Raw genomic sequence first — 13155 nt, 5'->3', positions numbered from 1 at the left:
CTTCTGAAACTCGAATGTTCACATGAATTACCTGGAGACCTTGTTAAAAGGCAGACTTTAATACGGTAGTTCTTGAGGTTGCCTAAAACTCTGCATTTCTAGCAAGCTTCCAGGTGATGCCACAGCCCTATTCCACAGGTGACACTCAGCCATAAGCAGACTTGTGAGAAAATCCTGGGAGATCGGTCTCCACTATGAAGTCAGGCTAATGTTCCTGAGGTTCACTCAACAGCTCAACAGAACTCAGGTCTAGGCCATTCTCTACATAAGTGAACAGATACTGAGGTCCTCCTCAGTATTCTTGAATATTCAAGATGAAAGTGACAATGGAATTCGAGTGTAATCCCAGTTTTGTATATAGGGATACTGAGCTCTTGGGGGTGAAATCATTTGTCCATTATCACATAACTATTTAAGTGTATTGTCAGGATTCTACCACTGGTTTTCTGATCAGTGTCCTTTCCTTGCCTCATGTGAGTCAGGAAATCAGCCTACAACGGAAGATGAGGGGACAGGACCCAGTGTAAACCGTGCAGGCATCAGCAACGTTGAGAGGGAAAATAAGGGATAATAAAACCAATGCAGGTTCAAAAAATAAGTCCACAAAAGATCAGACCCAAGAAAGTGCAGTGTAGAGACAGCCATTTTAATATTGATACAATAGTATCATAGGGGACACCACGTCAAATAGGGTCATTCCCACTAGGACAGAGTATGTGGGACATGAAGGTCAGAAACAAGCATGGGGAGCCCCTTTCTTCCTCATGGGCTGAATGATCCAGTCTCAGGTCTCAGGCAAAGCTACCTTTAAACCCACTTTTTCCTTTATTATAGATTATAGAGCCTGACTTTGAGGCCTCGTGGGTTCAGGCCAAGACGAAAGATTCCATTATTAGCTTCTTACTAAGATGTTTAACAATTAAGGGGTGCCCGGGTGGCTCAGTCAGTGAAGCATCCGACTCTTTATTTTGGCTCAGGATCTCATGGCTCATGAGATCAAGTCCTGTGTCAGGCCCCACAGTGACAGCATAGAGCCTGCGTGGATCTCTCTCTCTCCCTCTCTCTCTGGCCTTCCCTAGCTCACCCTCTCTCTTTCAAAATAAAGAAGCTTAAAAAAAAAAAAGTTTAACAATCAAGGAGAAACATCTGTCCCCAAAAGGTATGATTCAATCCCGTCTCTTAGGCAGTGGGAGGGAAGGCATGTGATACTGGTTAGCAAAATCCAAGTGGAATCAACCGGGAAGGCCACCAGCAGTGCCGCCTCTCACAGAGGACCCGTGGAGTCTCTCTCTTTGTGATCTTGAGGTTATACTGATCCCGATGCTGGCTTTCAACCTCCCTTCCAACTCTTTGTCCTATCTTAGAATAGAAAATTGGATAGCTCAGCAGTCTGATCAGGATGAGTATATAAGATCGAAGGGAATAGGGGTGCCTGGTTGGCTCAGTCGTTAAGCATCCGACTTCGGCTCAGATCATGATCTCACAGTTCCCACACTGGGAGTCCCACACTGGGTGAGCTCGAGCCCCAGTTCAGGTGAGCCCCACTTCTCTCTCTCCCCTGTCCTTTGCCCCTTGTGGGATTCTCTCTCTCTGCCCCTTGCTCAGTTGCACCATGTCTCTCTCTCTCAAAAAAAAAAAAAAAAAAAAAAAAGACCAAAGGGAACAGGTGAATATAATGCACTGAATTCTCTTATTTAGGGATCTCCTACATCAGTGCTGTACCCGTTAGTCTGGAGTCTGTGTCACCTGTTTTTCATGTGGTCATTCTGGAAAACCCGGAAGGAATGTAAATATCTAAATATCTAAATGCTTTAAATTCCTCCAAGAAAGGGAACAGGTTCTGGGACCACTGGCACTTGGCTGAGGGTACATGTTGGGGGGGGCAGCGGATCGCCCTACCCAAAGGGAACCGGGAACAGAGAGGCAAGGTGGGATGGGCATCCTTCACTTGTATGTCAAGAAACTGACAGGCCAGGTGTAAAAGGAAAAACACACCACAGCAGGAGAGCGTAAAGGAAAGGGCAGCAGCAGGGGAGAGGCACTTCTTTCTCTGGACAGTCTCCTCAGATCCCAAAGACAGCAGGGTCCACGGAGGACTTGGTAAAAGCAATAGCAGCTTTCACAAGCTTTTTCTTGATGGAGCCTGTTAGGAGGAGAAAACAAGAATTAGGCTGAGGAATCACAATGACAAGTGAACGCTCTTCCCCGAGTCTCCCCTAAACTGGCCTGCTCATCTCCCCGGAGTCCGGCTCCTGTCTTTCTTTAACACCCCTGACTTTCCTCTTCCTACTGCCCAGATTCCCTTTCATCTTCTCAGACCCGGAAATACTGAGCAGCAGTGAGCTAATAAACCCCCAAGGGGTGAGACCTCCAGCCCAGCCTTACACTCGGTACAGTACCGAGATGGTGAGGAGAATAAACATCACGTCATCTCCTTCTCACAATTCACAGTCCCCATCCTTGTCCCTTTCCCTCTTTACTCACCTCCCCCTCCCCCATTTAAGACTGCACTCTCAGCACCCCCCCCCAAGGAAAGAACTATGGGGGAGTCCAGAAAAGGTCTGAACTGGGAGAGGACCACGGGGCCTCCCTCTCAGTCATCTTCTAGCAGGCTTGGAGGCTCAGCACCTGGCAAGATGGCCAGCTTCCGATGGAGGGAAGGAGATGGGGTCTTAGGACTGAACTCCTACCTGCATTACTGTTAATCCAGGTTCTGGCCTTCTTTTCCAGAAGTTCCCACTCACACTTCTGGTGCTTAGCCTTGGCATGTAGCCAAACCACCGCCAGGACTGTGGCCCAGCTTGAGGAATCTGCATCCTGTACAACACACAGAGACTTCCCTGAAACCTCCAAGTTGGAGCAGGAGGCCCCTCGAGGGGACGCAAACACCTCCTCACTCACTTTGCTCCAAACTGCTGTTAAATGTGACGACCTGCTCTCTCGGAACCTCATCTGCTACTTGCAAGGCGTAAAGCCAGGCCCTGAGCCTCAGGGCAAAAATTGTGAGTCTTAGAGTAGAAAAGTCTTAAGTTTTCAATCCAGCAGAACCACCAGGGCGGTGCTGAAAACTCCTACAAAATCCCCAACAAGCATTCCCAAGCTATGATAAGAGAATACGTGCATAATTTCTTTATATTTTTATAAAGTATTGAATGTTTTATTTGAATATTTGCCAAACCAAAAGGAAAAAAAGAGGAATTACCCATAATGACATTTTTCAATTAAAAAAAACAATTTTAAGTTTATTTATTTATTTTGAGAGACAGAGATAGCATGAGTGGGGGAGGGGCAAAGAGCTAGAGAGAGAGACAAAAAGAGAGAGAGGGAATCCCAAGCAGTCTCTGGGCTGCCAGTGCAAAGCCCCATGTGGGGCTTGAACTCACAGAACCATGAGATTATGACCTGAGCCAACACCAAGAGTCAGCCACTTAACCATTGAGCCACCCAAGCGCCCCACCAATAATGACATTTTTGAGACAGAAAACTGATTCATAAGAAAGTGAAATGAATTGCCCAAAGTTGGCCTTGTAGCAAATGACACAGCTGGGACTGGAGTCACACTGTTCACTCAAGAGAGAGTCTCAGGCAGAGAACAGAAAATGAGTTTTAGGGATGCCTGGGTGGCTCAGTCGGTTAAGGGTCCGACTTTGGCTCAGATCATGACCTCACCAACAGTGAGGTCAAGCCCCACGTCGGGCTCTGTGCTGACAGCTCAGATCCTGGAGCCTGCTTCGGATTCTTCCTCCCTCTCTCTCTCTTCCCCTCCCCTGCTCACACTCTGTGTCTCTCTCAAAAATAAATAAACATTAAAAAAATCTTTTTTTAAAAAAGAAAGAAAATGAGTTTTCACCCAGGGTCCCACCTTCAGTTTATAGACACAACAGATCAAGAAAAACTGTTCTTTTAGATCATGACCTTTAAAATTTGGAAACAGCTATCAGGTCCTCTGTGAGGAGTCCTGTCAATCAAAATTCTCAATTCTTTTCATTCTTCTTTAAAAGAACTGCTAATGTCAAAGCAATAAGAATCCCCATGCTTGATCTAGTCTAGAAACAAACATCACAGTGATGTTTAAAATATACCTCCTTAGGGGCACTTGGGTGGCTCAGTTGGTTAAGCATCTGACTCTTGATTTTGACTCAGGTCATGAAGTCGCGGTTCATAGGTTCGAGGCCTGCATCCGGCTTTGTGCACTGACAGTGTAAAGCCTACTTGGGATTCTCTCTGTCTCCCTCTCTCTCTGCCCCTTCGCTGCTCTCTCTCTCTCTCTCAAAATAAATCAACTTAAAAAATAAAAATAAAAACTAAAATACACTTCCTTAAGTGGTCACATATGGAGGTCAGTGAACTTATGAAATTCTATGACCACAGCCCCAAATACATAACACACACAGCTCTTCTGAAAACCCTGTGCCTTCCACTGATCACATATCACATGCGTTGGTTCACATGAAGTTTTCAGTCACCCCAAGTCTCCATGTTGCAATAGGTCTTAAGTCATTTTGCTTCTATTCTCTGATTACAAAATTGAAGATTTAGAAGCAAAAAGAGTATTTTGATTCCTAGTAAGTTTTTTTCCCCCCCTCAGGAAAAGTTACAAGTCATTCATTGTTCAAGGTCTTTTGGGATCTCAATTTTGTTACTGTTCTATCTCCCAGTTTTGGCAAATTTACAAATTTAGCACTGGATCTAAATTTTCATTGAAAATATAAACCTCCAGAGAATGCAGAGCCTGGTGGCTCCAAAAACCTGTTGTAAGTTTGAAAAAATTCATTACTCAGTGCAATGAATTTTCAGTGAGTTTGTTCTCAGTCCATATACTCATCGTTTAAAAAATTCAAATTCCTTAATGAAATTCAGATACCCCAGGGTTCCTGACTCCCTGGATTGGTTGGCCCAGTTACCATGTCGAAGAAGGAAATGTTAGTCTGACATGTCATTGGTTTCCCAATAAAACCGAGTTAGAACATCATGATTCTTATATCTTTTTCCAATGGTTTATAAATTATCCTTTTAATTATTTGTTCTAGAACAGTTTTTTTAGTAGAAATATAATGTCACACACACATATAATCCTAAATGTCCTAGTAGCCATGTGTAAAAATATAAAAATAAATAGGTACAATTATTTTACTAATATGTTTTATTTAACCTAACACATTCAAAATACCATTTTAACATCAATATAAAAATAATTATTAATGAATATTTGCATTTTTTACAGTAAGTCTTAAAATCAGCATGTGTTTCACAATTACATCCCATTTTAATTCAATTAAGAATTTGGTTCCTCATTTGCATTAGCCATATTTCAATTGCTCAATAGCCATGGGACAAGTGGATACTGTATTAGTTGATGCAGGTATAGGATTTTTGAGGGTTTTTTTTTTAATCATTTAAAAAGTTTCTTTTAAGCTTATTTTGAGAGAGAGAGAGCACTAGTGAGGTATGGACAGAAAGAGAGGGGAGAGAGAATCCCAAGCAGGCTCTACGCTGTTAGTGCAGAGACCCGTGTGGGGCTTGAACTCATGAACCATGAGATCATGACCTGAGCCAAAGTCAAGAGCCCAATGCTCAACCAACTAAGCCACCCAGGTGTCCCTGAGGTTTATTTAACCACCTTTCACATTTTGAAAATTCAGAACAACACCTGTCCTTCAGGCTTTTGGTCTTTGTCCATATTTAACAATTTCTCAGAAGATTTGGTAAGTTGCCTTGAAATTCTGGAATGAAATTTGTCCTCATTAGCAGACTTAGACACATTTGAAATAACTAGGTGATTCCCTATTAATACCTGTCCTGACTTCAGTAAAATTTTGCTGATTTGTGGGCCACATGCACACATGCACAAATTAGTAGCAATGTAGATTCTGAAGACAGTTCTAGAACTGAATCCAGCTCTGCCACTGACTGGCTGGGAAAACTCAGACACAGTATTATGGTTCTATATAAAATAGCAATAATGTGAATAGGATTTACTTTAATTATTATGATGAATAAGTCAGTGGATGTTAAGTGCTTAGCATGGTGCCTGGCAGAGAGTAATTGCTCAAAAAATGTTAGTTATTCTAACTAAGATGACTGATGGGGAATATGAAGTGAAAGAAGATGTTTGCTTTCCCTTTGTCATCCATCAACTCCCACCAACTAGGCTCTTAGTTCCTTGTTCGTTCTTCTCTAACATACCAAGAAAAATCTTCAACATCTATTTATTAGAAATCAATTTAGTCTATGGCCTCCTATAGTCTCCTTTCTCAGATGAGTCATGAATCACCCCAATCTCATGACCGACCCCAACCCCTCAAAAACATACATAGTCCTTTTTCTTCTCTGAATCTTACCTTGACAGGGAGTGCAGACCATAGGTCTTTCAAACTTATACCTAGGATCCTGGCCAGATCTTCATCTAGATCCCAGGAACCATCTGCATTTTGGAGGGATATCAGCTGCACCAGATAAGTCTCTCCAAAGACTTTGGGGAACAAAAAAAGAGTGTGAGAAATTATAGAGCTACGATCCCTTAGTATACCTGAGAAAGACAGGTCTTAGCATACCTGAGAAAGACAGGCTATAGTGACAGCACACAGCTAAGCAGATCCTACCAAGATACCTGTCATAGTCCTTCCCCTGGGAGGCAGGTATTTTCTCTGTGACAATGTAGGCCACCTGAATGATATACTAAATCTAGGGGAGCTACACTTAAAAATTTAGCAACAAGGAAAAGATACGAGGAACTAAAGAACCCACATGATAATGCTGCTTAAAGTTTTATCCAGTCCTATTTAAATGGGCCTTAAAACTTGATGTATATTAAAAAAAATTCTACACCAATGTAGCTTGAATTTTAATTATAAAAATTTTCAAAAGAAAGCAGATATAAAGGAAGCACCTAGCAACGTACCTCAAAGGGTAGTCTAGTGTCTTATCTGGGTGCTACAACAGTTGCTTAAAGACCACACAGAAAGTATCTCACATCTGGTTATCTATCATATGTGATGGTGTACTTAGAGCAACTTGGAAATTAGCAGGTGAGAAAAACTATAACTAGAAAACAATTCTATTCTAATGGGGGAAAAAAATCTCTGAATTTCAACAGTCTTAGTTTGAACCTCAGCTTTGCTAACACTCAAAATGTACAAAAAGTATGGAAGGCCCTTCCTGGGTTCCATACAAAAAGTAGTTGCTAAATAGCTCACAAAAACCAGAAGCTCACCACTGCTAGGTAACTTTTCTTTCATCTTTGCTAAGAGGATGGTCAGAGCTGGAATATTCTAAGTGAGGAAGGCCTAGGAAACCAACACAAAGTAAAGCTACTCTGTGGCTACCATGAAGAATTTTCTCAAAGTGGCCAAGATGGCAGAACAGCATGGAAGTTCTTTTGCATCTCTCATCCCTGAAATGGAGCCAGATCAACACTAAACCATCTTGCACACCTAGAAAATTGACTTGAGGACTAATACAATAATCTGCACAACCTGAACCACAGAACTTGGCAGGTACGCAGTGCAGAGAGGTGAACTGGTGGAGAGAGAAGCTGTGGAGGGCAGAGAGCTGTTTTTGCTTGCAGAGAGAAGACGGAGATGGGGGGTGGGGAGAGTATGGGAAAGCACCCCCCACCAAAAGCGGCTGGAGAGAAAAGGAAGAGTATGCAAGGGACTGAACAAAAAAGGGAGAAAGGAGGAAGGAGAAAGGAGAGTGTTTAAATTCCATTAAGACACTATAAACAGGGAAGCATAGAGTCTGAAACTCTACAGCTCGATACCTGGCGGTGCTCTGGTGGGAAGGTCAAATCCCCAGGAACCAGCATCAAGGTCCTTCAATTCCTGGGGCGTTATGTCTTGGACAGGCAGTTTCATTGCTTGGAAGATATTTGGTGGAGGCTGTGAACCATGCCTACAGCCAAAGATCCTAGCAGACCCTGGAGAACAACCACATTCACTGGTGTTGGAACAAGGATGTTAAGAGGGAAGCCTGGTGCCAGATGTGTGTTGTGATTTGCCATAATCCCGGAAATGCTGCTGCTACACAACTGCATGAAATGTTTCATGGGTGGACTGGTGCCTAGTCACAGTCTCTGAGCATCAGCAGTGGCAGAGTCTCATGAACATTCCTTGAGGAGGACTGGCACCAGGCCATTGCTCAGCCAGACCCTCCTCCAGAAGGCCAGAATGGGTCAAAGCCACAGTCCCTCAGAAGTGAGGGGCTGGGAAACACAGCCCCATCTGAAATAAAACTCAGGAGGGAGGTGCCACCTGGCAGCCTGACAGCTTCGTCACAGACAGTGTAAAAGCGAGAAGTGAACAGAAGCCGGAGACAAAGGAGGGGTGCTTGATTGCTAGTCAGGGAGAGCACAGAGCTCCAATATTAGAGACTAGGTAGCTGGGCAACCCATTTTCATCACTCCCGCACATGGGCATAAACGCCTCTATATGCCACAACAATCCACCCCTGTGAGGTAAGCAGTGCCATCTACTGGAGAATGGAGCTGTTATACTAAGCCCCGCCCAACTGGGCCAACAGAGCTCTTGAGGAACACCAAGAGTCTCTCCATGTGCTTAGTCTATAAAGTGATTCACAGTTCGACTTCTAGGGGAGACTGATGTAATTTCAATCGTATTTCAGTCTGTTTGCTGGTCAATCTATTCAATTTTTTTCTTTTTCTTTTCTTTTCTTGAATGCAGAAAGAGAAAAACATTATTTTTATTTTCCATTATTAAAAATATATCTTTAATTTTTTTCTAAATTTTTAACTTTTTTGTAAATTCTTAAAATTATTACTTCCATCATCTCGTTTTATTCTATTTTATTGTATTCATTTTCTCAAATTTTCAAACATTTTCCTTTTTTCTTTTTTTCTTATATTTCCCTTTTTTCTCTAATTTATCAAGCTCCTTTCAACAACCAGACCAAAACACACCTAATTTCTAGCATCCTTTATTTGATTTCTTTGTGTTGTTTTTAATTGTACTTTTTTTTTAGTTTATTAATTCCTTTTCTTCCTTCAAAATGACAAAACGAAGTAATTCACCTCAAAAGGAACAACAGGAAGAAATGACAGCCATGGGTTTAATCAACACAGATACAAGCAAGATGTCTGGACAAGAATTTAGAATCACAATAATAATATTAGCTGGGGTTGAAAATAGATTAGAATCCCTTTCTGTGGAGATAAAAGAAGTAAAAGCTAGTCAGGATAAAATAAAAAATGCTATAACTGAGCTGCAATCTCGAATGGTTGTCACGGCAGCAAGAATGGAAGAGTAGATAAAGCAGAACAGTGAATCGGCGATATAGAGGACAAACTTATGGAGAACAATGAAGCAGAAAGACGGAGACTAAGGCAAAAGAGCACGATTTAAGAATTAGAGAACTCAGTGACTCATTAAAAAGGAGTAACAGCAGAATCATAGGAGTCCCAGAAGATAAAGAGAGAGAAAAAGGGGTAGAAGGTTTATGTGAGCAAATCACAGCAGAAAACTTTCCTAACCTTGGGAAGGACACAGACATCAAAATCCAGGAAGCACAGAGGACTCCCGTTAGATTCAACAAAAACCAACCCTCAACAAGACATATCATTGTCAAATTCACAAAATACTTAGGCAAGGAAAGAATCATGAAAGCAGCAAGGGGAAAAAAAGTCTTTAACGTACAAGGGAAGACAGAGCAGGTTCGCAACAGACCTATCCACAAGAAACTTGGCAGGTCAGAAAGGAGTGGCAGGATATATTCAATGTGCTCAATCAGAAAAATATGCAGCAAAGAATAATTTATCCAGAAAGGCTGCCATTCAAAAACAGAAGCAGAAATAAAGAGTTTCCAAGACAAATAAAAATTAGTTTGTGACCACTAAACCAGCCCTGCAAGAAATTTTAAGGGGGACTCTCTGAGGGGAGAAAAGATGAAAACAAATAAATAAACAACCAAAAAAAAAAAAAAAAAGACCAAAAGTGACAAAGACTAGAAAGGACCAGAGAACACCACCAGAAATTCCAACTCTACAGACAACATAAGGCAATAAATTCATACCTTTCAGTACTCACTCTAAATATCAGTGGACTAAATGTTGCAATCAAAAGACATAGGGTAACAGAATGGATAAGAAAACAATATCCATCTATATGCTGTTTACAAGAGACCCATTTTAGACCTAAAGACACCTTCTGATAGAAAGTAAAGGTATGGAGAACCATCTATCATGCTAATGGTCACCAAAAGAAAGCAAGAGTAGCCATACTTATATCAGACAATCTAGATTTTAAAATAAAGACTGTAACAAGAGATGAAGAAGGGCATTATATCATAAGTAAGGGGTCCATCCACCAAGAATATCTAACAATTGTAAGCATGTAGACTCCAAACATGAGGCACCCAAATATATAAATCAATTAACACAAACATAAAGAAACTCTTTGATAATAATACCATAGTAGGGGACTTCAACACCCCACTTACAACAATGGACAGATCATCTAAACAGAAGATCAACAAGGAAACAATGGCTTTGAATGACACTGGACCAGATGGACTTAACAGATATATTAAGAACATTTTATCCTAAAGCAGTGGAATACACATTCTTCTCCAGTGCACTTGGAACATTCTCCAGAATAGATCACGTACGGGGACACAAATCAGCCCTCAACAATTTCAACAAAGATCAAGATCACACTGTGCATATTTTCAGACCACAATGCTATGAAACTCGAAATCAACCACAAGAAAAAAAATATGGAAAGATAACAGAGAACTTGGAGACTAAAGACCATCCAACTAAAAAATGAATGGGCTAACCAAGAAGTTAAAGAATAAATTAAAAAGTACATGGAAGCCAATGAAAGTGATAACGCCACAGCCCCAAATCTCTGGGACACAGCAAAGGCAGTCATAGGAGGGAAGTATATAGCAATACTTCAGGCCTTCCTGAAGTAGGAAGATGGTCTCAGATACATAACCTAACCTTACACCTTAAAGAGCTGGAAAAAGAACACCAAATAAAACCCAAAACCAGCAGAAGACAGGAAATAATGAAGATTGTAGCAGAAACCAATGCTATCAAAACCAAAAAAACAAAAAACAAACAAAAAAAGAAAACAGTAGAACAGATCAATGAAACCATAAGCTGGTTTTTTGAAAGGACTAACAAAATTGATAAACCCCTAGCCAGTTTGATCAAAAATAAAAAGGAAAGGACCCAAATAAATAAAATCAAGAATGAAAGAGGAGAGATTACAACCAACACAGCAGAAATACAAAAATAATAAGAGAATATTATGAGCAATTATAAGCCAATAAGATGGGCAATATGAAGAAATGAACAAATTCCTGGAGACATATAAACTACCAAAACTGAAACAGGAAGAAATAGAAAATTTGAACAGACCCATAACCAGTAAAGAAATCAAATCAGTAATCAAAAATCTCCCAAAAACAAGAGTCCAGGGCCGGATGGCTTTCCAGGGGAATTCTACCAAACATTTAAGGAAGAGTTAACACCTATTCTCTTGAAGCTGTTCCAAAAAATAGAAATGGAAGGAAAACTTCCACTCTTTCTATGAAGCCAGCATTACCTTGATTCTAAAACCAAAGACCTCCCTAAAAAGGAGAACTACAGACTAATTTCCCTGATGAACATGGATGCAAAAATCCTCAACAAGATACTAGCCAACTGGATCCAACAATACATTAAAAGAATTATTCACCACGACCAAGCTGGATTTATACCTGTGATGCAGGGCTGGTTCAATATTCACAAAACAATCAATGTGATACATCACATCAATCAAAGAAAGGACAGAAACCACATGATCCTCTCAATAGATGCAGAGAAAGCATTTGACAAAATACAGCATCCTTTCTTGATAAAAACCCTCAAAAAAGTAGGGATAGAAGGATAATATCTCGAGATCATTAAAACCACATATGAAAGAACAACTGCTAATATCATTGTCAACGGGGAAAAACTTAGAGCTTTCCCCCTAAGGTCAGGAACAAGACAGGGATGTCCACTCTCACCACTGTTATTCAACATACTATTAGAAGTCTTAGCCCCAGCAATCACACAATACAAAGGATTAAAGGCATCCAAATCAGCCAAGAGGAAGTCAAACCTTCACTCTTCACAGATGACATGATACTCTATATGGAAAACCCAAAAGATTCCACCAAAAAACTGCTAGAACCGATCCATGAATTCAGCAAAGTCACTGGGTATAAAATCAATGCACAGAAGTTGGTTGCATTCCTATACACCAATGAAGCAACAGAAAATCAAGGAACCAATCCCATGTACAATTGCATCAAAAACCATAAAATACCTCGGAATAAATCTAACCAAAGAGGTGAAAAATCTATACACCGAAAACTACAGAAAGCTTATGAAAGAAAGTGAAGACACAAAATAATGGAAAAAATATTCCATGCTCCTGAATAGGAAGAACAAATATTGTTAAAATGTCAATACTATCCAAAGCAATCTACATATTCAATGCATTACCTATCAAAATAACACCAGCATTCTTCACAGAGCGAGAACAAACAATCCTAAAATTTGAATGGAACCAGAAAAGACCCCAAATAGCCAAAGCAATCTTGAAAAAGAAAACCAAAGCTGGAGGCATCATAATCCGAGACTTCAAGCTATATTACAAAGCTGTAACCATAAAGACAGTATGGTACCAGCCCCAAAACAGAAACTCAGATCAATGGAACAGAATAGAGAATCCAGAAAGAGAACCACAAATGTATGGCCAACTAATCTCTGACAAAGCAGGAAAGGATATCCAATGGAATAAAGACAGTCTCTTCACATCCGGATGGCCAACAGGCACATGAAAAGATGCTCAATGTCGCTCCTCATCAGGGAAATACAAATCAAAACCACACTCAGATATCACCTCACGCTAGTCAGAGTGGCCAAAATGAACAAATCAGGAGACTATAGATGCTGGAGAGGATGTGGAGAAACGGGAACCCTCTTGCACTGTTGGTGGGAATGCAAATTGGTGCAACCACTCTGGAAAACAGTGTGGAGGTTCCTCAAAAAATTACAAATAGGGGCGCCTGGGTGGCTCAGTCGGTTAAGCGGCCGACTTTGGCTCAGGTCATGATCTCGTGGTCCGTGAGTTCAAGCCCTGCGTCGGGCTCTGTGCTGACAGC

General features: G+C 41.0%; 1 protein-coding gene across 1 annotated transcript in view; it reads right to left on the bottom strand.

Annotated features, from left to right (window-relative positions):
* Positions 1 to 1659: 1659 nt before the first annotated feature.
* The window catches only part of VWA5A (von Willebrand factor A domain containing 5A), a 35538-nt gene continuing 24042 nt past the window's right edge, over positions 1660 to 13155 (bottom strand). The window contains exons 15-18 of the mRNA XM_047072502.1: positions 7763 to 7918; positions 6342 to 6472; positions 2691 to 2817; positions 1660 to 2143 (exon numbers count right to left, since the gene is read on the bottom strand). Of these exons, the coding sequence (XP_046928458.1) occupies positions 2064 to 2143; positions 2691 to 2817; positions 6342 to 6472; positions 7763 to 7918 (494 nt within the window). The 3' untranslated portion in view covers positions 1660 to 2063. The remainder of the gene's footprint in view (positions 2144 to 2690; positions 2818 to 6341; positions 6473 to 7762; positions 7919 to 13155) is intronic.

Source organism: Lynx rufus, unplaced genomic scaffold, assembly GCF_022079265.1.
Source record: "Lynx rufus isolate CCGP_SWC_20201006 ecotype Redwood Valley unplaced genomic scaffold, mLynRuf1.p SCAF_9, whole genome shotgun sequence".
Lineage (NCBI taxonomy): Eukaryota > Metazoa > Chordata > Mammalia > Carnivora > Felidae > Lynx > Lynx rufus.
This window is presented reverse-complemented; position numbering and strand designations above follow the sequence as displayed.